This window comes from Ambystoma mexicanum, chromosome 4p (genome assembly GCF_040938575.1).
Source record: "Ambystoma mexicanum isolate Mex_15411 chromosome 4p, UKY_AmexF1_1, whole genome shotgun sequence".
Lineage (NCBI taxonomy): Eukaryota > Metazoa > Chordata > Amphibia > Caudata > Ambystomatidae > Ambystoma > Ambystoma mexicanum.
In genome coordinates, this window is record NC_090927.1 from 1,288,882,147 (window position 1) to 1,288,910,145 (window position 27,999).

Below are 27,999 nucleotides of genomic sequence, written 5' to 3' on the forward strand. Positions count from 1 at the left end.
GCTGACCAAGCTCATGGGACCTCCGTTCGAGCCTCTGCACTCGGCCCCGTTGAAGTTTCTGTCGTGGAAAACAGCGTTTCTTGTGGCCATCACCTCCGCACGACGGGTGGGAGAGATCCAGGCCCTTTCCTGCAAGGCCCCGTACTTGACTTTTCACGACACGAGGGTAGTGCTCAGGACGCACCCCTCCTTCATGCCCAAGGTACCGTCGGACTTCCATCTCAACGAACCCTTGGTGTTGCCTGTGTTCTTCCCGTCGCCTTCGTCGCCGGCTGAGAGGACTTTGCACTCGCTGGATGTGGCTAGAGCGCTGAAGTTCTACGTGGACCGCACAAAGTGTTTTCGGAAGACGTCACAACTCTTTGTGAACTTTGGACCTGTCAATCAGGGGAAGGCTCTCTCGAAGGCTTCCATTTCCAGATGGCTCTCCGGCTGTATCATGTACTGTCACCGGTTGGCAAACCGACCGCTGCCTGGCCGTCCGAGAGCCCATTCCACCAGAGCGATCGCAGCTACCACGGCGTTCCTATCTGGTGTGCCCCTGCTGGACATATGCAGGGCTGCTACGTGGAGGTCGACGCACACCTTCACAAAATTCTACTGCGTCGATCGGGATTCCAGGGAGGAGTCCAGGGTCGGCCAAGCAGTGCTGCGCAACCTGTTCGCCTGAGGTGAGCCTGGTGAGGAGGTAAGATGCTTAATGTTGAGTTTGATGTAATGCTTAATGTTGAGCCTTTGCCACCTCCCGTGGTTGTGCATGTGTGTACTGCTATGTATTCTTTATTCATGAGCATGTGAATCCATGCCAGACCCCATGCTGGAGAAGGAACAAGTTACTTACCTGTAACTGTTGTTCTCCAGCATGGGTCTGGCATGGATTCACATGCGAACCCTCCCGCCTACCCCTCTGCGGCTCTTCACTTGGTCATACTGCCACTTCACGTGCTTCCAAATCTGAAGATGGCTGCCAGAGGCGGGGCTTAGGTAGAGGGCAGTCATTGGCTGTGGTCAGTATGACGCAGAGACCAGTGATTGGTTACTACTACGAAAGACAGATCAGAAACGAAACTGATACTGGTTTTTTCTTTACCGAGGATTCCCAGCCTGACGACGGGGAATATTCATGAGCATGTGAATCCATGCCAGACCCATGCTGGAGAACAACAGTTACAGGTAAGTAACTTGTTCCTTCTCACTGGTGTATCATTTATCATTATGATAGTCTTTGGACTCTCCAGTTCCATGCCATTCACTGTGTCGCTGACAGCAAATGCACATTCCTCCTCTTCAAATTCTTCTGCACTACCAATCCAGTTCATGCTTGCCTTATCAATTCTACAGCATTTGGCCATGTGGCCCTTGCCATTACAGTTCTTGCATATGATATGGATAGCTGGACACTCAGGACTGTTAGCCCAGTGCATGGGACTGTCACTCCTAAAGCACGTCCTGATTCTTCCTCTACCTCTACCTGTCTGACACATTTGAGGGCGTCTATTACTTGTGAAACGTCCTCTGTTGTAACTCCCATAACCACGTGCAAATCCTCTGCCTCTCATATCACTACTGTATTTGTATGTGCCCTGTATTCTAGGTTCCTCTTTCCGTCTCACTACAGCATTTTGATTATTTAAATTGTCACCTTTGGCCACTTGGATTGCATTAATAGGACTTTCAGACTAATTTTCAGCCTTTCTTCTAGTGTTTTGACACAATTCTCCATATGCTCAACCTCTTTAGCTATGCGTAGTACCGTATCCAAATCAGGATCATCTTCAGCCCATAGTCTCTCCCTGATTTTAGTACTATTACACTCCAACATGAATTGATCCCTGAGTCTTTCATCCAATTGCGGTCCAAATTTGCAATTCTTTGCTAGTTTCCTCAGGACAGTTATGAATTGCTCCACACTCTCGCCACTTTCTTGCGACCTCTTGCCAAATGTATACCTTTCCAATATTGTACTCAGTTTCTTTTCATAATGTTTATTCAATTTTGCAATACACTTTTCGTATTCATTCATATCCCCCTCATCATCATCAGGCAAGTTCGGCAAGTCCTCATACTTTTCCTGTCCTGCTGGCCCCAAACAGTGAAGCAATAATGATTTCTTTCTCTCCACACTGTAGTTTGTTCCACAAACTACTGAAGCATAGTGCTCAAACGACTTCAACCATCTTTTCCATGGTAAATTAGGCTCTCCAGCCTCCAGTAGAAACATAGCAGGTGGTGGGACAGTGTGCATTGTCATGTTGCCAACTAGGGCCTGGTCACCCGCTCCTCTGTCACCAATGACTGTGATATCACCTAGTAATAACTCTATAATTCTTTTATTCACACAATGCTTTGTTTGTCCGGTGCAAAACTCCCCATATATCACACTGTTCTATAACTGTAGATGTAGTGCTTGCTCCCTACTGTATTGGTACTGCGACGAGTAGGAGCAGAAGTCAACCAATCCTCACACAGATTTTTTTTTAATATATATATTTTTATGTAAATAGTTCAATATGAGCGCTCCCCCAATTACTGTGCCAACAATCAGTTTATTAACACTTTCGTCACTCCAATGAAAGTGTTTCAATTCAATGCATAAATAGTAAACACTGGTTGCGACCGTTATCCTACCTAAAATGGCCGCTTGTGCGTGACGTATGTCACAACGTCGTAGGTCCTTTGCTTTAAAGTGCTGGCTCGCGAACGGCGATCGGAGCAATGTTTACCTTCAATGCAGAGCCCGAGGCGCTGGCACGTGTTGTTACTGGAATAGTGAGTCCACTTAGTAAATATATATAACAATCTGCGCGCTGCGAATTAACTTGCCAAAGTTTCTCAAATAAGTATAGGGGCAGGGTTCCAGCTCACCTGCGGCTTCAGTTTCCTCACTCGCTTCCCCAGGTGACTGGTCTTCTAAATGCCTCGTCGCCAAATGTAGTATGATGTATAGGACGAAGAAATGGTATAAATATATAAATATGTTATAGGACATTTATTGATGTATTTAGGTAACTGAATATATATAATAAAGGGGGATAAGGAAGGAGTCTCTGAAGGGAGCTGTTCCAGTCTCTCCAACAGTCTTCCAAGTCCTTGCACTCCACCTCCACATTCTCCTTCCAGAACCCCTGTAAGTTCCACATCAGTATAACATAAAATGCTCCATGCTACAGTCCCTGCACTTGGTGTTTCCCTACGTAAAACCAAAGCTACGGGTCTGTTAATGTCAGAATGTCCAAACCAAAACTGTCCTGTGATCAAAGTACTATTTATTCTGGCACTCGCACTCTAACAAAATAAACCCTATGGTGGAAAGGGAAATGTCTTTGGCCTTAAGTGGTTTATACATTTTCAAAGGAAAAATGTGTGACTCCACCAAAAAGTTCCAGAAGGAATCAGTATCTTATTCCAGAAGGTGGATCCCTTCCCCTGGATTTCTCTTCCCTCTATGGTATGTTCAAAGATATCAGTTCCTTGGATTTCTCTTAATCCACAATGCGACTGTTCCACAAAAACAACTTGATTCTTTATCCTTATCTTGTTTGGATACATATAGATGGTGTACTCTCCTGCCAGGTGTTCACTTATTGTTTACTTAGTTTCACACAGCCTTTGGCTGGTCTTGATATATCCCTCTCAGGATCCTTTTTGCTCATATACCTCTTGTATACTGTTCAATTTGTCTTTGCCTGGTGAATTTCCCTACCAGGACTTTCCAAATGAAAACAGTCCTGCATGTAAACACTCTTGCACTTGCCTGGTATACTCTCCTGCCAGGTCTTTCTTAAGGACACTTGTAATTGCCTATTATATTATCCTTCTAGGGCTTTATTTACACTCTTGTAATTGTCTGGTATAATCTTGTAAGGCAAGTCCTAAATCTAAACGATTAACCAAATGAGCCAAAAATGAATGCACGAGAAGTAAAAAAAACAAAATGTTTAACACACACAGCCCGGGCTGGGGAATCATCAAAAGACATTCAACATTGCCTCAGAAAATGGCTGCATCTAAAGTAAGAATTAGAATTGAGGTGACAACAAATGTTACAGGTCATTCACAAATCCCCAGCCTCCTTTTGGACAACGTTATTTACACTATAGATGATTCTATATAATACATGGCCCTATTGGATTATCCTACCCCTCATGGCCATACTATGACTTTAGCTTATTTTATCAGCAATGGGACCATCTTCCTTCCCATGATGCTGATTGGATGTTATCTTTTTTACCTTGGAGTGAGTGACTTTGTGTTTTGACCAATCCCTATGCGAGTGTGGCAACAATAATGATAACTCTTTATCCTTTCCCATAGGCACCAACTTACTGTTCCCACCATTATGAACTGTTCAACTGATAACATTGCAACTCTTTGTTGGAAACATTACTCACTTTTCTTTCACATGGTTTGTGCATGACCTTATTAACACTGTCTTAAACTTTATGAAATGGGGAACTAAGGTGTCTGCAAACACACTCTTTTCCAATGATATGTGTATGTATACAAATAATATGAATGTGTATCTAGGCAAAATGGTGAGTCGTTGGTGTTATTCATACATCTCCTTGACAGGCCTTCGATGCTTGATCGATTCTATTCTATTTACAATGATGTCTCATAAAGTTCCTAACTTGGTGGCTGGGTCTCCTCTAGTGAGGTTTTTCCTACAGGGGGCAGTGTGGCTCCTCAATCGTACTGCTTTAACACACGATTTTCACTGCTCATTATTTAATTACTACCAAATTGTAACCTTCACTGTTTTCAATGCACTGGCTAGGAACATAACTTGTTATATTTCATTTGTACACATGCTTGGGAACGGGGCTAGGCTGATGTTTCTTAACTAATCTGTATGCAGTGTCTGTCACTTAGCTCAAGGGACAGTTATGTTTGTGTTGCCTTTGGATGACCTTTGTGAGAAACCTAGGGGTATTTTCCCATTTAAACCCAGAGAAGCCTCTATTCAGGTGGCCAGGGAAGGGCCATCGGTCTTTGGATCCCAACCATGGTGGAGGTCGGGCGAGGGAGGGTCACCTGGGGTAGGGGAGTCTGGGGTTGTTCTTGGGAGGATACCCTAGGTGAGACGATGTATCCAAATGGGGCCATAGAGGAGGAGAAAAGTCCCTGACACTTTCATGGGATATTGTCCTCCAGATCCCGTCTTACCCCATGAATTTCCCTGAAAAAGAAGGAAGAGAAGGAAACCCTGATCTAAAGGTAAACTAACCTTTTCCCAAACCATGACGTTAACTTTTCCTCTCTTTCTTCAAAACCTAGAGGATATTTTGAACCCAACTTCCTCCTTCACGGTTATCTTCCTCTAATAAGACTCTAGGACTAGGGTTACAGGAACAAGCACCCATTCATTACCATTACCCCAATACAGTCAGAAGAAAGAGCAAACAGGACATAAATAGTCTGTTGATATTAATATCCATACATCTCCTGCCCATTTCAAATACAGGGAATGTTATCAGGACACACACTTCTACAACAGAACAGCAGGGATATGTAATATTATTCCAAAAGGGGAATCCAAACCATTCTAAAAAGAAAAGGCTAGAAGACCCCCCATCTCCCATGTCGATTCCCTGATAAAATCTCAGGAATCCCATCCAACTTACAAACAGCTTGTAAATCCCCCTTACTCTCACACCCTTCCCCCTCCCTCAGTCTTTATGGGGTATTTCAATGCTCCTTGCATCTCGCCCTCCCCATTTTCACATAACACTAGAAGAGGAAGAGGCCACTAAGATCAATGGAGATTACCAATTGGAATAACATGGGGGGAAAGTAAGGGAATTCGACTTTAGAAAAAAACTACTGTGCCACTAATAGTCAGGCATGGGCAGGTAACCATTCACACCTGACTCCATTGGCCTGTGTGTTCAGCAATAAAAGGTGTGGTCAGTCATAGAGACTTGGACAAGCTGGGTATGCAGTCCAGACCTGTGAAGCCCAGAAGCAGAGTGAAGCAGGAGCTGCAGGCAGGAGGAAGACAGCGTGCATAGACGCTGGCCCTGTGTGCCTGGTCTGCCGCGTGGCAAGCAAGCCTTGCCTCCAGGGATTCAGAGAAGCGATGCCTGTATTCCGCAGACTTGGTCCAGCAAATTGCTTGTTCCCATGGGGCAATTGCTGACCCAAAGTGTGCCTGATGGACAGGTGGTGAGACCCTGACCTCAATCCTGCAGTGCCCGGAGGACCTGCCTCTCAACGCAACTCTGCCCAGTGACTTTCAAGAGGAATGCAAGAGAAACTCGGAAGCATGCGTTTAAATGAGAGCACAGCGGGAGAAAGGTATGAACAGGTAAAGCAGTAAAGATTCGGAAAGAAAGAAAAGTGTGAAAGTTAAAAGTGAAAACAAACAAAAAAGGCTGAAAGTGCAACAAGAAGACAGAAAGCAAAAGAAAAGCAGTAAGAAAGCAGATCAGACGAAAGGCACGGAAAAGCCAGATCGAAGGTGAAAGCGAGAGAAAGTGGGAAAGAAGCAGTGAGTGGCCCGTAGTGAGAGAGGGGCACGAGAAAGGGAAAAAAGAGTGCCTGGGGTACGCAAAGGAAGGTGCAAGTGTGCACAGAACAAAAGAAGGGTGCTATTGTGCACGGAAAGCACAGCAAATGAGTAAAGTGCCATGGACACGTAAAAGAGGGTGCAAGTGTGCATGGAAGGAAAAGCAGGAAGTGCAGGTGTGCACAGAAAGGAAAGCAGAAGGAAAGGGAATGCAGAAAGCATCCAAGGGAAACAAAAGGGTAACAGAAGAATGTCAGAGTAAAGGAGGAGGAAAGAGGGTCAGAGCGATCACGCATAGGAAAAGCAGAGCCTGGAGTTTTTTCTAAAGCCTCTGATTCTACCCCATGAAGGAATGGTTTATGAATACAAGACAGAACTGTAGTAAATCATACGTTGTGTTTGTAAACTGAAAGAGGCCCAGAGCTTGGGGAAGGAGACCCTAAGATGCCCGTTTAAGAACTCAAAAGTACATCCCGATAGAGAACTGAATTTTGTGTTTCAAAGTTGAAAGGGGCCTGAGCTTGGCGACGGGAATCCTACGAGGCCAAGCCAAGTTAATAGACCTGCTCGTTTTTTTTTAACTGGTGAGAGGATTGAAGCTTGGGGAAGGGAACACCGAGAAGCATACAAAATTAACTGTCACTATTTGTTTTGAAACTTGATGAAGCTGAAGCTTGGGGAAGGGAACCCTGAGGGACATAAAGATACTGAAGGTAGTTGGGATAATTACAAGGGACCTGTGAAAGTCTTACTAACCGCTATGTGGATTGAATTTATTTGTGTGACATCTAACCAGCAGCACCTGGTGAGATCATCACCGGAAACCAACCCTTGATTACATTTTTGTTGAACTATTTTTCTTATTTTTTAGAAGACTTCCCATCACATTTTTATATAGAGTGAGGGCAAGCGTAGGTTTAGACACAGACAGACTTTTATTTCAGACTCTTAGACAGCGACAGCCATTAGAAACATCAGTTGAGGGAATTATCTCTTTAGAATTAGGGCCAGTCAGGCATTACACCAACCCAAGAACTATAGTCAATAAAGGTTTTTGAACTAACCCACTTGATTCTGTCTCTCTCATGGTGCCATGCCTGTCTCACCTTTCTGCCAAAATTCAGGGCATGAGAATGTATTCTCCTCCCTGTCTTGAACAATCACTGTGCAGCATTCAGCTCTACTGTTGGAGGAGGTTACTAGCTTAGTATGTGTACGCATTTTTATAAAGGACTGGCTGATATTTTCTGTTAATTCAAGATGATCCTTATGCTTTGAGATGGCTGAGCTTGTTTCGAGGCCCACTTTGTGTTATTCATTCAATTAGTGTCAAGCCTACATTAATTTGCCATCATGATTAGTGCTGCTACTGATTTCCTAATTAGCGTTAAGTGTTACTATACTTGTTATATATATGTGTGTATACTTGACTATATGGTGAGCACCTTGTGGCTTGCATCTCCTGAGGGACATTGCCTAATGAAGCACTGTTGCTGTTGCTGTCTAGGCCTATAAAGGGTGTTCTACATGGGTGGAGTTACCTTGTTTATGACTTTGTTTCTCCTGCAAAGGGACTTTGGAGCTTGTATTTCTTTGTGTGCTCTGCACACACCTTCAAATGTAATATTCTCTTAAGTCTACTTTATCTAACATAGTACCTGCCAGGTATGATTTCCGGGCAGGGCTTTTCATCCATATATATTCCAAACACTTGGAAAACGTAGTCTCTTCTCTTTTGCTTTCCCTTTTAATAAAGGTTCAGTATTTCCTTCTCTTGTAAGTCTTTCATTCACATGTTTTACATGAAATTGCCTCTTTGGCATGTCTGCCAGTACACCCTGGTGTGCCTACTTCCCTTTACGGAACTCACTGGCTCTTGTTGGCGTGCTTTCCTCTTCCCATGGTCAACCGGAGGCGGTCATTCGGCTTCTCTCTCTGTTTTGCTGCCTTTGTTCCTCGGTCGGCACGTTCCCCGCGGTTCCGGCTGGATACCTCTGATTTCCGTTCAGCTTCAGCAAGGACAACGCAGCTGCTCTGCACCTGCAAACGGCAGGAGCCCTGTGCTGGCTTCTGGCGTTTTAACAGCGTGTCTGGTCTCGTGGTCGGCTTCCCACTTCTGTCTTCCCACTTCTGTCTTCCTGAGCCGGATGGCTCCACGACAGCCTCTGCAGCTCCACGGTCTGTGTCTCCCGAGAGCAACATCGTTCTCACTCCAGCAGCGCGCTCTGGTCAGCTATGTCTGCGATCAAAATCTCTCGATTACAGGATTGAACTCAAAACAACTAGAGTGCAGCTTGCACTCTGGGTCTTTTTCGCTCCCCATTACTTGGCTCCTCTTCCTCGTCCCAGTACTCTTGCAGTTAAGGGAATAAGTCCATTCTTGATTTTGAATCTGTGTGTTTTGAAGGAAAGTTTGTTCTTGATAACTTGTAAGTAAAGTCTGACAAGACATTTTCATAAGATTTGGAGGGTAAGACAAGTATTGGTGTTTCACACACAGATCTTGATGGATGGTTTTCCGTACCCTTTCTAGGTGGATGAGGGGAGGTGTAACAATACGCCAGTAAGGCATTGGCCATGGATGGGTTATCTTCAACAGATACGGGGGATACCGTGCCTCACCCAATGGTGCTTGGGGAGAGGTCACTGTCGGGAGTGATAACACGATTGGATTCCTCACACTGGGCAAGTGGAAGTTTCTTCACAAAAAATGTCAAAGCAAGCTTCCTTCACAAGCAGGTACACGTATAGCATGGGCAGGGTCAGCACGTTTCCCTCGCAAGAGGTTGCAATTACAGTATGAGCTAAACTATTACATATTTCCCAGGCAAATGGGTACATGGACAGCATGGGTAGGGCCATGCCAAGCTTCCCTCACAAGCAGGTACCACATGGGCAGGGCAGTGCAAGTTCCATGCAAACAGGTATTGTCTTGCAGTCGAGTACCAGTGCAAGTTTCTATTACAAACACAGGGACAGCATTGGCAGAGTAGCTGTTTGCAACATCCTGTTCAAGCTTCTCTTATACATGGATACATGATGGTGCAGGTACAGCATGTGCAGGGCCAATGCAGGCTTCCTCCTGAAGTGGAAGAAGAAAGAGGATCCAAAGGTAGGAACCCTCCCGTCCCTCGCACACTGTCAACAATCCACCTATGGGGTGGTAATTAGTTGTAGGTAAAAGTTCACATATGTATAAATGTTCATTCAAGGGGTACTATTACATATATGAATGTCAAAAGCAATCATTCTGGAAACAAACTTTATAAAATGCACGAGAATTTTAATCACACACTACATGTGACAACAAGCAAACACATATTTCTCACGTTCAATGTACTGTGGCTTTACGCGTTTCAAGGAAGATCCCTCTTCATCAGAAGCCTAGATTGATCTGTTGGTAGTTGATGGTGGATATGGGTGGATATTGTTGGAAGAAGTTGGAAAGATTGTTGGAAGAAGTTGGAAAAGCGGGGGGAAAAAAAACGGGAATGGGGAAGAAAACACAAAATAGCACATTATCAAGAGAAGCCCCATTGCTCAGGTTCTGTTTCAAAAGCTTAATTGTTTATGTATTACTTTATGGTTAATATACAATTAGCATATTGAAGGGTCATCTATATGGGGAATCTATACATTACAGTCACATGTGTACAACAAAAAGTAGGTCGTATATAATCTCCTATGTGAATCATTTCAGGTACACTAGTGAATACCAATTTTATACTGAAGTGGTACAGGTACAGACTGGTCAGAGCCGGGACAAACTCTGCCCACAGACATAGCTCGTACACAATGGATAGAGCGACTGCAAGTTTTAGTTGTAAAGAACAGACCCTGCATTTGCACTGGCTCTATGCAGTCTGCCAGCTCCTATGCATATGGGAGATCTGCTTTCACATAACCCACTCCCAAAATCAGCAGCACTTATCAGTTACCATGTGCTGGCTGGAGAATGGGCTGAGTAGAAGGGTACACTGTGCATACTTTCCTGCTTTCTGCACTCTGTCTTGTCAAAATCTTCCTGCTTTTTCGGAATGGAAGAATCACGTGAAGAAGTTGAGTGCATAAGCACATCTATGTTGTTGATGCGCACACACACACACTCATTCACTCTTGCTCCCTTTGTAAAAGGGGGGCTTTGGCATTAATAAAACATTAAAAAGCTCTACTCCCAAGTCTGACCAGTATGCTCTCTATTTAATATCATGCTGCCCTAGGTGAGTAGATTCTAAGACCCCGGGGTAGTTTGGCTGGAGCATACATGGCCATTTGAAGTGCAAATGCACTGCAGGCAAACATCCTTGTGTTCAATGCTATCCTCCACTTGCCTGTCAGATGCTCCAGCCCTGCCTGTAAGCGTCTTCAATTAGTAGGGGGTCATGCATTTTTCCATCATTAATTTACCAGTATTCTTCAATGACCTTCCAAAATGCTCAATCGACTATCGTTTTGTTTAATGTTTGGGCTGCATTTTAACATCAGACACCTCCCATAAAAGTGACAGGTTGCGAGCTATAGATTTTCCTTCAACATGCACATATACTCAGCCAGAATGCTTAGCTTAGTTTTATAGCATGCACTGGATATACATACACTATCCTGCAGCCGCAATACATGACCAGTATAGTTAGGCAATGCTTTGAAGGTTTACACAGAAAATTGTAAAATTGATTGGGCAGCTTTCCTTTTTTATTTTGAAAGAAATGCTAGATAATGTGTTCAGCTATAAATCCACCCAGATACAAACTGCAATTTAGAAGTAGCGTGTGTGCCAAAATAGTCTTATCTATACCGGCAAAAGTTTTGAAATTGCATGAATACATATACTTCCACTTGATGCAACAAACCAAATGTGGGGTCAATGCGCAGAGGCAACACTTTCAGCACAACTAAACTATTGTAACTATTAGATGGTTAATGCGAATGAAAATGTTCAAGAAAACATGTTCTGCAAGCACAGCTCACTGTCATAATCTGAGTTTATGTGGAAAAGACCAGTTTGATGTGGAAAAGAACCTTCAAATCGGTGTTGCTGAAAATGCACAAGGTCCCTTTCCCCACCCAATCTCCCTCCTGCTCCTCCTTGTGATTCGTCTCCTTCGGCTGGTCCATGCTCTGCCTCCAGATTGTCTAGGGGGGATCTTTTATGTGTCTGACCTGCCGGAGGTGAGTGACCTGGTCCTGCCGTATTGCTTTATCAATATGTTTTTCTACCAGGCCTCTGTGTTTATACTTCCACATGGGCTATTCAGCCTGAAAACAGGGTTCAATACGCAATAGCTCTGCTTTCGCTACCAAGGTAATAATGACTTATGGACATGTAAGCACTGCTGGTTGCAGCAGGTCACCCCCTGTTTTCAGTAGGGCATCATGCAGCCACTATAGCTCAGATGAATTTACCTCCCTTCGGTAATTTTGTGATAACAGAGTGAAAACTCGTGCTGTTTGGCGCCCCCTGCTAGCCACCACTCTAGTTTGCCTAGTGCTTGCACCGGCCCTTCCTAGCATGTGTATTTCTCTTTGTGTGAACATCCGTTTTGCAAGTTATAATGATAGGGAGAAAACTGGGAACCATTTTTTTACTGTTAAGTAAGGAATGATATTCATAGAAATTATCCCTGCAGCACTATGTATTCCATTTACAGCGGCTGCACCATAACATTTATAGAAGCTATTTTTTAAGATTGTGATTGTCTGCAGTATTACAATGTTAAGCTTTTAATTCACATGTCCTCTTTCAACCAAATTATACAACGCATTAAACTATGGTACACTACAGGACTTAAATATCTGTTTATTTTCCAACAGAGTTGATATAGAAGATCTGAAAAATGCCAGCGTTTTCAGAAAATGGTGTGTTACACCTGTTCTGGGACTGATTGAGAATTCTTTGTATGACAGCACATTGCTGCACAATGTATTTTACTTTCTTCTGCGAATTCTGAATTCTTGCTCAAAGGTGGCAGATATTCTCCTTGACAACGGTTTGTTGTATGTACTGTGCAATACCTTGGCAGCTCTAAATGAACTGAAGACCACGTAAGTTTTGAGATTTAAAAAAGAAAAAATATTGTATCGATTTGCACATTGAATTTTATTTCCAGTCTCTCTAAATATCTGTGACAGATACTACACAGTTAACAAATGTGCTAATCGTAGCTTGCTTCATGTAAAGACCAGAAAAGTCACATACAGAGAAATACATTTGTTAACGGAGTGCTGTTATATTTGCGGGATTGTCATTTCTTATGTTGTTTTGATGTCAGAATATCTCAAATATATCAAGAGCGCTCAACTATTATTTGGAGTTTTTTTTTTCTAATACTGCTCCGTTCACCACCATATTTGTCTAATAGTGCCAGAGCTTACCTAGAGTGTGAGACATTGTGCCCTGCCAGGGGTATCAAGACGGTTGCTTTGAGAGAATAGAAAATGATAGCAAGGAAGAGGGAAGAGCAAAGGGCTACAAAAGGTTAAAAATGCTTGAAAGATGTGTACAGTGAATAAAGCAAATGAGCAATAGGGCTGGTGATCGTTTGCATGCTTCTAGAGTCTGTTTAAAATTATCAGAACGTAAGTCATATTAGAAATAGCCAAATGCTTTATACGTTTACTAACTACTGTGTACTGTGAGACAGGCATGTTATTAAGAGAGACACAGACTCAAAAGTAACAGTTTGAAAACCTTTAGTATCAAACTTTGTGGGGTGGGGGGCGTGGCTACGAGGGCCATGTAGGAGGACGTGATCTGGAGGAGCTCCCGAGATCCTGAAATGATCCTGGCGGAATAGTGCATAACGACGTGCCTGCGACTGCTGAAAACACACATGTCGGTGTGTGAATGGTCTGACCGCGCTTGGTGAACTTTTGGACGGCGTGGGAGGAACGGCGGCGGAGTTTTGTGCGAAAAAGATGAGGAGCGCCGGAGACGAAAGACGACACAAAATGGCCGACCAACGACCGGAACAAAGGAAGGAGCAGGCCGCACGATGATCGAGCGATAGAGGCATACTGTGTGCGCATTTGCAACTTGTGCAGAACACAGGTCCTCTGGGTCATGTCTAGTAGAACGGTGAGGCCAAAGGCGAAGCAGCCCACCTTGGACGACTTCGCTAAGACGTCCCCTGGTCTGGAAAATTCCAAGAGTAAGGACAAGTCGCCTACAGGCGGCATGACGGCGACGGGTACCAACCAAGAGGTCCTAGCTGCGATTGCGGACTTAAAGGTGGCCTGGGAAGCTAAACTTGAACTGCCCGTAACTGAGCTGAAAACGGCATTGGATCTTAAGGTCGGTGAGGTGCAGGAGGAAGTGAATCTACTCCGGCAGGATGTCAGGGCCTTGGCCGAGCGCACGGAGACCCTCGAGAAAGAGGTGAGCCCGAATACCGCGGATTGTGCCTCCCATAAGGCCGAATTGCATGCCCTGTTACAGAGAGTGGGTAACTTGGAGAGCAGAGCGGAGGAGGCTGAAGGACGCGCCCGACGAAACAACATTCGCATTGTGGGCCTGCCGGAGGGATCGGAGGGCCACAATCCTACGGAGTTCATTGAGTCTATGCTGCTGCAGGAGATACCCGGAGGAGCCTTATCTCAAGGATTTGCGGTGGAACGTGCGCATAGAGCTCTAACAAGGAGGCCGCCGCCAGGAAACCCGCCTAGGCCAGTAATAGCCAAAATCCTAAATTACCGGGACCGGATATTGGAACACTTCCGCAAGGGAGGAACGATTACACGAGGAGCGGCGAACATCACGGCCTACCCGGACTATACCCTGACTGTGCAGCGTAGCCGCATGAACTTTGGGACGGTAAAGCGGAGATTGAGAGAGGCGTGCCATAAATACATGTTGCTGTATCCGGCAAAATTGAAAGTTTTTCATAAACGAAAAACTTTGTTTTTTGAGACTCCAGAGGATGCCATGGGATGGCTCGACGCGCAGGGATGTCCCCAGGAGCCTGACGTTTGGACGGGAAGAGGAGATGGAGGAGATAAGTAGTGCACGAGGATGGTGCCACAAGATGGCGCAGTATAGATCCATGGGACTTGATTATAGTCGTTTGCGCGGCCTTCGGGAGAGAAGGTCAGACTGCTGCACAAGATATTATGAGCACTGTTACTTTTACTGTATTTAGGCGAGCCTTGCAGAGCGGATCTCTTTACCCCACTTAGTAACTTTAGTTAAGTGGCCATTAGGGCGACTTCACCCTACTGAGCTCTGGGCATTGGTTGGTGCTTGCAGGGCTAGATGTGGGGGTGCCTGAGTTCCGAGGATGGAGCTGGGCAGCAGTTGGGGTGTGTGATGTTGGGGAAGGGATGGGTAGATGGTGGGGAGGGAAGCGGGGAGTTTGTGGTGTATATAGTTATGGGGAGTTTGAGTTCGTACAAGAAGCTACAAGTAAAAGTCAGAGGGCTGTATCTGTATCGCGTGGGCAAGTGGGATTCGCTACACGGAAGGGGGAGGACACTCATGAGCTATGGGGGACCTTAAGATCGTAACGTGGAATGTCAGGGGACTCAATAGTTACTTAAAGAGGAACAAAGTCATGATGTATTTGAAAAGACAGAAGATTGATATTGCACTGTTGCAAGAGACACATCTGACCCGGCAAAAGTTGGAACTGGTGGGGAAGAAGTGGAGAGGTACTGTAGTAGGCTCTCCGTATTCGGCCTATGCTAGGGGAGTGTTGGTCTGGGTGACACCGAACGTTCCGCTCCAACTTACACAAGAGGTGGTGGATACGGAAGGGAGGTTAGTCATATTGAAGGCACTGGTGGAGAATAGGGAGGTGTGCATTATAAATACGTATGCCTCCAATCAAAATACGGCGGCATATTTTAGGACTCTGTGTACCAACCTGGGTGCGTGTATGGGGGGAGCGGTTATTTGGAGAGGGGATTTTAACTGCGTGCTCAACCCCAAGGTAGACAGATCCGATGATAAGATTGATAGGTCCACCCCAGCGGCCAGGGCATTGCAGACACTGCTCGACGACTTCGGCTGGCAGATGTTTGGAGGCTGAAACATCCTAATGAAACACAGTACTTGCACTACTCAGCCCCGCAACAACTGCATACGAGACTTGATTATTTTTTTTGCCACGCCAGATGTGGTGATAGAGTCCACCCAAACAGACTACAAAGCGAGGGTCCTGTCGGACCACTCACCTCTGGTTCTGGGCTGGCAGTCCTGCCGCCCCAGAGCGCGGATACCGACGTTGCGCCTCCGGGCTGAGGCGCTCAGGGACCTGGTCTTTAGAGAGGATATCAGGGATGAGATCACACATTATTTCGAGGAAAACACTGGCAGTGTGGATTCAGCGGGCACGCTCTGGGAAGCCTTTAAGGTGGTATTGCGGGGTGCTGCTATTGCTAAATCAAAGGGCCTACAGGGTGGGGTCCTAATGGAGTTAGGGGAAGCCGAAGGTGAACTGGAACGGGAAATCAATAGGGCAGGAGGGGAAGCAGAACTAGTACTCAAACTGCAGCAGCGGTGTGCAGAGCTTTGGGAAAGGCTCTGCAACCTTAACTATAAGAAGTATGTTGAGAGACAACATGCAGGTGGGGAGAAAACCGGCCGTCTTTTGGCGTGGTTATATAAGAGCGAAACCCCTAGGCCCCCGATTAGGACGATAACCAGAGAGGATGGGGAGGTAACGGACACTCAAGAGGGAGTCAATGAGGCATTCTCAGACTATTACAGGGCATTATATGAGGACAAAGGGGGGGGGCAATCGAGAGGAGATAAGACAAACTTTAAGAGACATGGAATTACCTAAGATTAGTGCCGAAGAAAGGGAGGAGCTGGATGCACCGATTACTCTAGAGGAATTGGAGGAGGTGGTGAAGCAGTTGCCCACCTGTAAGACCCCGGGTGCGGACGTACTCCCTAGCGAGTTTTATAAAGCATATAGAGAGGAGGTACCCCCCCCCCCGTGCTAGAAATGCTCAATGAGTCTTTTGAGGTGGGCCGGTTGCCGGAATCGCTTAGAGAAGCGATAATTATACCGCTTCATAAGCCCAACAAGCCAGGGCATAGCTGCGGCTCCTACAGGCCTTTGTCAATGTTGAACCAGGACGGCAAGATATTGACGGCGGTCCTGGCCAATAGGCTGCATAGAGTTATTAGTAAACTGATACACCCGGACCAGACAGGTTATGTCCCCAACAGGAATATAACCCACAACCATAGGCGACTCCACCGGGTGATTGAAGAGGGGAACAAGAGTTAGGGTGAAATGGCGGTTGTGTCCCTAGATGCAGTCAAAGCTTTCGATTCAGTGAGGTGGCCATGGTTGCTGGAGGCCCTGAAGGAATACTGGATGGGGCTGGGCTATGTTAGGTGGGCGAAATTGCTGTACAGTGAACCGCTGGCTAGGGTACGCACAGGATCGGTGATATCCGAGAGATGGCAAATTAGCAGAGGCACCAGACAAGGGTGCCCCTGGTCCCCGATGTTATATATTCTGGCCATGGAGCCCCTAGCAGTGTACCTTAGACAACAATATGACATGATAGGCATTGAGGTGGGGGGAGAGAAACACCTAATATCCTTATATGCTGACGATTTGCTATTATATCTGAAATATCTGGAGGAAAATCTTCAATATATTCTAGAGGTAATGGAAAGGTATGCAGAACTGTCCGGCATAGCGGTGAACCCCCAAAAATCGAGCATGTTCCCATTGGGTAGCTACAGAGGAACCCCCTTGGAGCGATTGCCAGTGTTGTCGGTACCATGGGCGGTTGGCTCCTTCCGCTACCTCGGAATAGATGTGTATCACACGGTAGAGGAGGAACATTTGCATAATACCGAGGTGGCTGTGGGAAAAATCTGTAGAAGTATGAAGTTTTGGGAGAAGTTGCCGCTGGCGATGATGGGACGGGGGGCGATGCTCAAAATGGTGGTCCTGCCCAGGCTCTTACATTTTTTCAGCAATATTCCGTACATGATACCTAAAAAGTTTTTTGCCAAGCTGAACAGTATGTGCAGAGACTTCCTATGGCATGGCACTTGGAATAGAGTGGCGCTATGGAAGTTGCAGAACTTCTATGAAAGAGGGGGTATTAAGCTGCCAAATTATGATGCCTATTATGTAGCTGGCCAGTTGTAATATGTGGCCAAATGGCTCTCTGATGAGGTAACTCCTGAATTTAGGCTGTTTGGACAGGACTGTACTCTGTTTTACCCAAAGGAAATTATTTGGTTGCCTAGACTTGAAATGAAGGAGTGCCCGGGTATGATGTTGCTTGGGTGGAAGATGTGGCGTAGAGTATGTCGACTGATGGAGAACCCGTACCCGTGTTCCCCGCAAGTGCCGCTGGTGGCCTTGGCAGGGGAAGACAAACAACTAAGAATGATAATCAGGACCTACTGGGAGTCGGTTGGGCTGGTTACATTGGGAGATGTCTGGCAAGAGGGGGTCATTAAGGATTTTGAAGAATTAGGGGAAGAGGCAGGCTTGCACAGAGGCCAATATGTCACGTATCTAAGGCTGGTGCAGATTATTCGTAAAACCTGGCCTGAGACTGTATTGGCGGAGGAGCCAGACGCCACCATGGGGACAATATATGACATGTCAGAAGGAGGGCACGAGATCTCTAGACTGTATGAGATGGTGATGACCCCGGTAGGGAAGGATTTGACGCATTTGAGGCTGGATTGGGAAACGGAGGTGGGAGCACAGATGACCGATGGGATGTGGGAGCGTGCTATGGAATACCACAAGAAGGTGTCCAGAAATGCCAGATTACAACAAATACAGTTGTACATAACGCACAGAGCCTACATGACCCCGATGAGAATATCTAAGTTTGTAAATGCGGGACGACAAGCGTGCCCAAAATGCGAAAAGGAAGATGCTGATATGACACACATGTTCTGGTCTTGCCCAGTGATTGAGAGTTTTTGGGGGGAAGTGGCACAAAAATTAGCGGACAAAGGGGGTCACGCTCAATATAGATACGGCTTGGGCCTGCCTGTTGGGAGGGTTTCCCAGACCACGGAATACTAAACATGTTGGGAAACTGAAGGACTTGGCATATGTGCTTGCAAAACGAAGGATTGCCATGGGCTGGAAGCAGTGCCATAAGCCACTGGTCAAGGTATGGTGGCGGGATTTGCAAAAATGGGCGGAGGCTGAAACGGTGGTATGGAACGGACTCTGCAGTCTCAGAAGAAAGCGATACCCTGCCACACGCAGCAGATACGGAATGAGGAAGATAAACAAGGGGGGAGGGATTGGGGGTGCAGTGGTGTTCGTTTATTGATGTTCATGTGTTTTGTTGCAAATAACGCTGCTAGTTTGGTTTGTATTGTTTGTTTGGTTTAAAAAATAATAAAAATGTATTAATAAAAAAAAAAACTGTGGGGTAGGTGTAATGCCTATCTGGCTCCAACTCTAAGGAGCTTGTTCCTTCAACTGATGTTTCTAAGGGCAGTCGATGTCCGTAAGTCCAAATCCAAAGTTCGTCCGTGTCCAAACCTATGCTTGCTCTCACTCTTAAACCAAATGTGATTGGCGATCTTCTTAAAGGAAAAATGGTGATTCAAAAGAAAATGTAAACCACAGCTGGTTTCTAGTAGTCTTACCAATAGATGTGATTCTGCCAGTTTAAAGTAGCTCAACTCCAAAGGGGCACCCTTGGAACCTTCCACATAGGGCTCTTGCAGCAAACAAATGAAGTTCACAAGGTCTCCGGGTCTCTTGGGGTTCCCTTTCCCAAGCTTCAATCCTTTCAGTTCCAAACAAAAAGATACAGTTCCAGTTAGGACTCTCAGGGTTCCGTTTGCCAAGCCTAGGCCTCTCCTCACAAAGTTCAGCAGTGTCTTTGAGTCTCTCAAGGTTCCCTTCCCCAAGCCTCTGGTTTCAAACAAACATTGGTTCCTTTTGTCAGGATGTACCTTTCACTGTACAATTCTTTCATTGGGGTAGTATCAGAGACTTTTGAGAACGCAGGGTTCTTTGCTCCTTCCAGGCGCAACCACTCTGACCTCAAACCCCTCTCCTTGAACTGCGCCACCTTCTCCTTTTCTGTTCATCTTTTACTCTGTCCTTCTCTCCTTTCTTGTGTGCCATGCACACCTTTACCTGTTGTGCACCCTTACACCTTTCTGCCACCTTTCAGTGCCTCTTGCACCCTTCTCTTTACTTTTCACGCTCTTGTGCACACTTTTCACTGTGCTTTCTTACACCCTTTTCTCAGCTTTGGGTTGCTTTCAACCTCTCATTTTCATTTTAATTTTCTTTCTCAATGTTTTCTGTACTCTCTCTCTCGGTTTCGGGTTGCTTGTGCCCCTCTGCTGCTTTCTGGGTCACTCGCACCCCCTTTTAGTGGCTTTTGTGCCACCAGCGCACTGATTCTGTCTTTCTTTCTATCCGCGCCGCTAGCACACCTTTTCTTCACATTCCGGTTTCTTTCTCTTGCCGCTTTCCAGCTTTAGCTTGCTTCGGTTGCCTTTACCTTATTTTCCACTTTGCTTTGCTTTCTTCCCATTTTCCTCACCAGCCTTTTCCTTTCACAGCACTCATGCTCCCGCTCCGGCCAGCCACATGCTACTGAGTTTCTCTCTGCTTCATGAAACTCATCCACAGTAGCACGGCGCCAGCGAGCAGAACAAACAAGTTCAAATGGGTTTGGATCAAGGTCGGGGTCTCACCACCTGCCCCTCAGACATCCCTGGGACCTGCACACCACCTACGGGAGTGAGCACTTGCCTAAACAAGGCTGACAAACTGCTTTCTGCCCTGCTCCCAGTCCCTAGAGGCACGACTCCCTCGCCACGCTGCAGCCCTTCACACACACACCATGCCAGCGTCTCGGCGTCCTGCACTCCACCGGTTAGTCCGGGCTACTCTCCTGCCAGCCTTCTGCTCCTTGGCCATCCAGCAACCCCAGCTCGCTCAATGGCCCTGGCAGAGTATCCCTTTATATACTGTAGGTGAGAGTTAATTGGAGCAAAAACAGAGGTGATGGCTGGAAGGTTTAGAAACACAAATACGCCCAGTCAACGTCCCTTTTCAAACTTCGAAAACTTCATGTGCAATACTCCACACCTACCACTAGATGACAGCCTATGCAAAGCATGTGATTCTAAGCAGATCCACAAGCCTCATAAATAAATCTATATCTATATATCTATATATCTATCTATATCTCCCTCTCTCTCTCTCTCTCTATATATATATATATATATATATATATATATATATATACACATACACATTTGTGTGTGTGGGGTGAGGGGCAGGAGGCCATTTAAAGTGGAAGTTCGCTCAGAAATGTTATTGTCCCAATTGATCGGGCATGTATTTTTGAGAATACATTGATCGATTTCCAAAAAACATGTCGTGTACCGCCATCTTGTGCCAAACGTAGCCGTTGATCCATCGCCCCAAGTTCAAGTACCCTTGCGGCAGTGTGAGGAAAAATGTCATTTATGTATACATTTCACTCCATTTGTGGACGCCCAAACTTTTTGCTTTTATTTGGCTTTCCTATCCTGACTTTTACCAGTGGAGCCTAGCCCTCAGCTGTGCTCCCCATGGCTTTTGCTCACTTGTTATGGGGAAACCGACACATCCTTCAGACTGTCAGTACTGGGACTTTAACTATGTCGCCCTTTCTTTCTAACTTTTGAACAGTGCACAATGTACCTTCCAGTACCGTGCTCTGGGGAACTTTTTGTTTTATGGCCCTAGACACCCTCGAAGGATGTTTTGGTGATTGTACGAGTGTGCCTGGGACGAACTGGTGGCAGCACTGACTTTTTATAGTGTTTTGCTTCCTTTTACTGAATCACATCGTGTTTACCGAGTTTGGTTCCAGACTGTGGCCTGGCCATTTTCGGACATGGCAACAAAGTCTATTCTTCTGTCCCATGGCCATTTAGTCCCTTGCCTTCACCCAGGTCGAGTAACCTGGGTTTTCCTTATTTGGGCAGGCAGCCTCCTGCAAAAAGCAATCTCTTTCGCAGGCTTCTGCCTGGCACGTGTGTGTGCTTAGGAAGTGGGTTGGGACGGTCTACTCCCAATCCACACTGCTGTAGCCAGGATGTCTGGAGTGCCTGAATGACTGAGACCAACAACTGGGGTGCCTGCAAGAGAGCAGATCTTCGATTGGAAGTCCTCGATTTTGGCGCAAAGCTAATCATGGCTAAGAGAAAGGGCTCTGCATGCATTCCAGGTGGATCACCCAAGTTCTCCCGAACTACAGAAGGAGCCAATTATCCTGCACAGAAGAAACAGATTTGTGAACCCGCCAGAGGCACTTTGGAAGGTTTGGCACCCTTCGCCCTTTGCTGGCCCGTCGGACCCCTGTTTTCTTCCTTAATCAAGAAGGCCTGCCAAGGTGCTTCAACCCTTTGGAGTAGTGGGAACAAGTATTCTCGGCGCCCCCTGCTTACTCACTGAACAAGCACCTTCGGAAGTGTTCCTGGGCCATCCAATAAACTGTCCAGCTCTACCGCAGGGTACCCTGCAGAACGACTGCCTTCTTGAGTTGAAACCCGAGACTGGGGATATCACTTGCTCGTGGTCCTGTGCCCTCTGCCACCGAATTTCACAGGCCTAGCTCCTCTGGGTCCCGAATTAGGAGAGTGCGTAACAGTGCACACATCCATGATTCTTGCATCACTACCTGTTGGTGACGGTTGCTGTAGGTGTCTTGCTGACCTGTTGTCCTGTGCCCTGAAGCCTGCTGCACCAGAATTTTCTGTATACCTCCTTCGGATGCTCAGAAAAGGCAACTGTCCCATCACGGACGATCGTTCCCCCCCTGCAGCCGCTGAGAGTCGGACAGCCGCAAAACTGCAGGACTCAAACTTAGTAGAGACCTCCACTAAACTGACAAACTTTGGTCCGGACGGTGCTTAAGGTCGGTGAGTACTTGCATCACTTACCGGTGGCCACCTGGCACAACCGATCTCTTTTACGCACGAATATCCCTGAAAGATATTTTGGCTGAATTAGCCTGTGCTCCCTAGCTATTCTCACCTTTTGTAAACTGCTCTGTTAACAAGGGCAGACCCTATTGGTATGGTGGGAACCAATTCTTCATCACCACAAGCCCCTTCTTGACTCACTACAGCCCCCTCAAGACGGCTTGCCCATTGTTCCATTTGCACAATTGAGCGCTTATACACACAACTGTACTGTTGAGCACAAGGCTCCCCACTTTTTAAAGCTGGACTCGGAAGTTCGGGAATTAAGCCGAAGGATTGTCTATTGCTCATAGTGTATTAACCCATCTTTCTCTTTACAGGTTGTGGCTGTGTTCTCTCCTTTGTTGCATTAGGAAATGAATTGTACATATATTACTTAGTATAGGACTTGTATGGTAACTGTTTTTTTATTACTAAAGTTTACTTGTGTCTATTGGTCCGGCCAACAAATGTATATATATTTTTCATATACACTTGTCTAAGAGTAATTTGTGGTTTATTGCTGTGTGTGCTCATTGTGGGCTTCCGATCAATCTCACCCCTCCTGAGACTTAGTCTTGACTGCCTGCCTGCTACTTAGATTGGTCTGGCTTGTCCAGAAGGTTCCCCTGTTTCAGTAAACCGAGGGTGGCCTCCTACACATCGGGCCACCAGGTCAGAGTTTCGAAATCCATCTTAACAGGTAGTAATTCAGATCACCCGCCCCACAAGTTGGCATCACTGGTCAAAACGATATGCTTCACCTATTCTCGGGACGTTCGTGGACAGCGTAGCCAAATGTACCCTGCCATCACCCGCGTCATAACGTTAACCAACTTAAAACAAGGAAGATCAACACACACATCCACACACAGAAGGAGAAAATAACATTTTAAAGATAATCGCATTAGTCGGAAATGTAACAAGTAGTTATTTTAACATGAAACACAAATAATATTAAAGCCACAAAAACATTGATAACTTTTCCCAATAGAAGTGATAGTTAAAAAACATTGCATGATATTGTAACGAAATGACCTAATGTACAGGATTACCTCTAATATTCACATGAGGGAATGTTGTTTACACGTGTGTAGTAATGCAGACGAAAGCACATTTAGATTGCTCTGTCAGATTCACAGTGAATAATTAACACTGTGCTTTTTGACACTGTTACTTGTGGGCTAAGTTTTAAATGTTTTAAATGTATTTTGCTTTTCTAAGTGACTCATTTAAAAAAAATTCTATCATGGTTTTAATTTTGCATTGCTTGCCACAAATGTACTTATTGGCTGTATTCTGTGCACCTAAAAGGCGGATGCTGAATAAATGTTTAACAAGCCCAGATTTATATTTCGTGGTCAGTCATATTTGGCTAACACCTTGCAGACAAACAATCCTCCACCCTTCAAGGGAACAGTGGCACACATCTCCAGCCCAAGATGCAATCACTCGCCTCCTAAGTTCAGTACTTCCCGAGAAGTACTACAAACTGTCCACATGGGTACTTTGAGAAACATGATGGTATTCTCCCACCTACTCCCCCAGCATCTTCCATTGAGGTGGCCTGGGAAAGGCGAATGCTTTTGGATCCCGACCCTAGGGCTGGACAAGCGAGGGAGGATAACCTGAGTGGAGAGTCACAGGGGATTGGGAGGAGAATACCCAAGCGTGAGGCATGATATCCCCCCTGTCCCACACCAACCCACTCCATCAGCCCCAATGGGGTATTTTCAATCACACCCCACCGCTCCCTCCCCATTTCCAACAAGTACTGGGACGAGGAAGGGGAGACGAGCATAATGAAGATTACCCATGACAACACAATAGGGATACGAAGTGAGGCCTACCATCGAACACCTTTGAATGTACCCCGGATAGTCAGGCAAGGTCAAGCACTTTTACCCAACTGCGCAAACCTGACTCCTATTAACTCCGGTCTGAAGGGTTGCTCAGAGCAATGTTAACACAATAAGTAGGCAACACACATCTGTGTTTTAAGTTATTAGCAGCCAGATGGGACCCAGGAGAGGTCCAGTTGGTAAAAACCAAAACCTGTGGTACGGACAACAGTTTAAGCTAGAATGGAGACAAGGCTGTGGCAGAAGACAGAAGGATTGAGCGAAGAAGATACTCTCCCTGCCTACTGTGCACTCTCAACTAGGTTGCAGTGTTACAACGCCTGTCTAATAGTGACAGCATAAGAGTAAAATTACCAACTTCTATAGTATGTAACACGTTCAGCCTTGTAAGTCCTGTACCACTCTCTTCCAGATGTATTTGGACTGAAAGAGACTACAAGTAAAAGACAAAAAAGCACCAGGGAAGGTAAAAAGGATATATTCTTCCTTTTTAAATACTCGTGTGGCATCTAATGGGTTAAACAATCCTTTAATAACCCATAGATTGTCACGCTGACCCTGGATTGCTAGGTTTAAAATGACACAAATACAGGGGAAAAGGATAAGTTCCTTTTCCTAAAACACAAAGACAATACAGTCACCACTTCCCATCCAGAACTCGTTTTTACTAAAGGGGAGTGGGACAATATAAAAAGGTTTGCTCAAGCTATCAAAAATAGGCTAATTGGTGCCTATTTAGATGAGTCGGAAACCGCTGCCGGTCTCTGAGTTGAATCGGGAAGGCCAGGGCACCAAAGGCTCAGTTTCAGAGCCCGAATACACCACGAGGGAAGCATCAGGTCCCCACACATCAGTCACCAGCCTTGAAAGGCTGTTGCACCATGCTGCTATTGGGAAGGCCTCTGGCGACAGCAACGCACACGTATGCACGCCTACATCTAAACAGATAACCCAAGTCCGCTGCTCAATGGAACCTACAAAGGACGGCCACACACCGACGGCAGGCACATCGCGGACTACCAAACCACAGCTGAAAAAGCCTGCTGCAGTTCCACATCCGCATTTACTATTAGGCCATAAAGATAAACTACCGACTATAGGCATGTGTAAATCCCATTAGACGGATGAATCAGAAGCCGAAACATCAGTTGAAAAAATACTAGACAGAAATGCATCATAAAAAGGCCCATAGCCATTAGACACACACTACAGCTGCCATAGAAGAATATGAAGAGTTCCATTCTCCTCTTTCTTTATCTCTTCAAAAGAAAAGACCAAGGGAAGACCCAGGACGTAGGAGAGACCCTTAAACAGTTGTTTCCTTTAGCTGACGCACCAAAAACAGGCACCTGGACAAAAGAGCGATTTGAAGAGACTATGGACAAAGTTTCCTCCTTTGACAACTTTAAAAGTAAGTACCCTATTCGACAAAAGACTTTAGACATTGAGGTGTCTCATCCTCTTAAGACAAGTCGACCACAGCGTATACCGTCACCTACTCCAACGCACCCCCTTACATCCGTGGGTGCTTCCCAGGGCTCTCAGCACAGGGACATTCAGCCTGACCAGGCAGATCAAGACATCAGGTATGTGGATCCGGACGACCCCAGTCAAGACGTATCACTATCATGGACGCCCCAGACGTTAGAGCAGCAGATAGTGGTCATACATTACCAATTGATGACCAATTTCTGTACAACAATGTGCTTAAAAAAGCTTCTCAAAGTGCAAACATCCACACGTTGGAGACATTCCCTGATAGTTCTGACTTTGTTGAGGATATTCTTAATGAAAAGAAGCCCTTTTGCCAAGCTATTCCCTTGCTACTGCCCATTAAAAAGAGGATTACTCCATCTCTTTACACACCTTCACTCATGAGCAGTGAACCAGAGAGTTGAGAAAATCGTCAAACCATCGCCATCTGACCCCCTATAAATCAGGGCACATGTGAAACCTGACTCTTGTAGTCACCACTACCCGAAAGAGAGCTGGTGTTCCACTCTCTCGGAAGCACTCCCTAACAAGGAGTGTAAATGCCTATGCACTTTAGGCAAATGCATTACCACCTCAGGTGCCTACATGACCAGGATTGCAAACAACACAACTCTGCTCATAAGCTACATTAACACCCAATGGGATGAAGTATTCAAAACCCTAGACTCTGCGCCAGAACCTGCAAGGTCACATCTGCTGAACATATCTACAGTGGGAAAGCAAGTAGCACAAAATATCCTCCAGGTCAAGTGCTAGCTGAAGGTACACTTTTCAAGAGCCACTTGTGGTTCAGGTTTTAAGCCTGAGACTCAGGTGTCACTAATCAATATGCTTATTGAGAAGGCCGTCCTGTCAGTTAAGTCTGTCGATGAACAACGCAAAACAACAAAAAAGGAGCAAGAGATCATAAAGATGCTGGGACAGATTACTAATGAGCCACATGTTCAAAGAGGAGTCTTTAATACATGCCATACATTTCATACCCAAGGCTTCAACAGGCCCAATCGCCAAGGATCTGGAGTATATGGCTCCTCTTTTTACAGTCTCAATCTACCTGCCATCAGCCGAGGGGGCTTCGCCGAGGGAATGGGCGATGCAGGGCTGCAGGCTCTAGCGGTGCAGGAGCTCCTGCCAACATAGACAGTCCGGTTCACTTCCCTCCCATGAATCCCCATTTGGGGGTCTCATGAAACATTTCACCTAGCAATGAGAGGGAATAACGACGGATCGATGGATGCTCGTAACATTGGCAGAAGGATAAGCCATAGAGTTCCTCGAAACACCATGACACCACCCGCCTCGTGTGAGAAAGAGGTCTACAGAACATTTTCAAATCCTACAACAAGAAATCCAGGCACTACTATAAAAAGGAGCAATAGAGCTGGTGCCATCTCTAAAGGAAGATAGTTATTTGTTCATTGTACTTCCTTGTTTCAAAGAAAGATCTAAAAATGTGCACAGTGCTGGGCCTGTGCCCTGCAAACCTGTATGTCAAGCCTTAAAAGTTCAGGATGACTACGTTACAGGAGTCAATCCCCCCTGCTTAAACAAGGGGATTACATAGCAACATTGGACTTGAAAGATGCATACTTTCCTATTTCAATGTTCTAGTGCTAAAATAAAGACGCAAGATTCAAAGTGAGGGACAAGTACTACCAATTCAAGGTGCTACAATTCGGCATAGCCTCAGCTCCCAGGGAGTTTACAAAGGTCCTAGCAGTAGTGGCTGCCCACTTAGGAAGGCATTCCATTCCAGTGATATGATATGGCATTTGTAACGCACCTATACACAAGTGTTTCACAAGTGTACCCTTACTTAGACTGGCAAGAGACACACCTCAGAGGTGCATACAAAACCCCCAATAGTCAACCTGTTCCAATTAGGCTTCTCCATAAACGAGAAAAAGTCAAATCTAGTGCACATCCAAATACAACTATTCCTGGGGGCACTAATCAAAACAAACTAACTAGTCATCCCCCTCCAATGAGAGCATCCGAAACATGCTGTTCAAACACCTCCGGATGTAGCTGGTTGTCAAGTAACAGTACGAATGGCAAAAGTGCCTTCTGGGAATGATGGCTTCCTGCATTTACCTATTGCCACACGCCCGACTGCGCATGCGTCTAAAGCAATAGTGATTAGTGAAACAATGGTCGCAAGCAAGCAGGATGTGGGACGACCTAATGGTGGTTTTGCAACCTTTTGTTTAATC

At 45.8% G+C, this 27,999-nt stretch overlaps 1 protein-coding gene across 1 annotated transcript in view; it reads left to right on the plus strand.

Moving 5' to 3' along the window:
• Positions 1-27,999, plus strand: part of LYST (lysosomal trafficking regulator) — a 3,942,656-nt gene that overhangs the window by 1,703,792 nt on the left and 2,210,865 nt on the right. Inside the window, exon 26 of the mRNA XM_069606985.1 lies at positions 12,320-12,550. Coding sequence (XP_069463086.1) covers positions 12,320-12,550 — 231 coding nt within the window. The remainder of the gene's footprint in view (positions 1-12,319; positions 12,551-27,999) is intronic.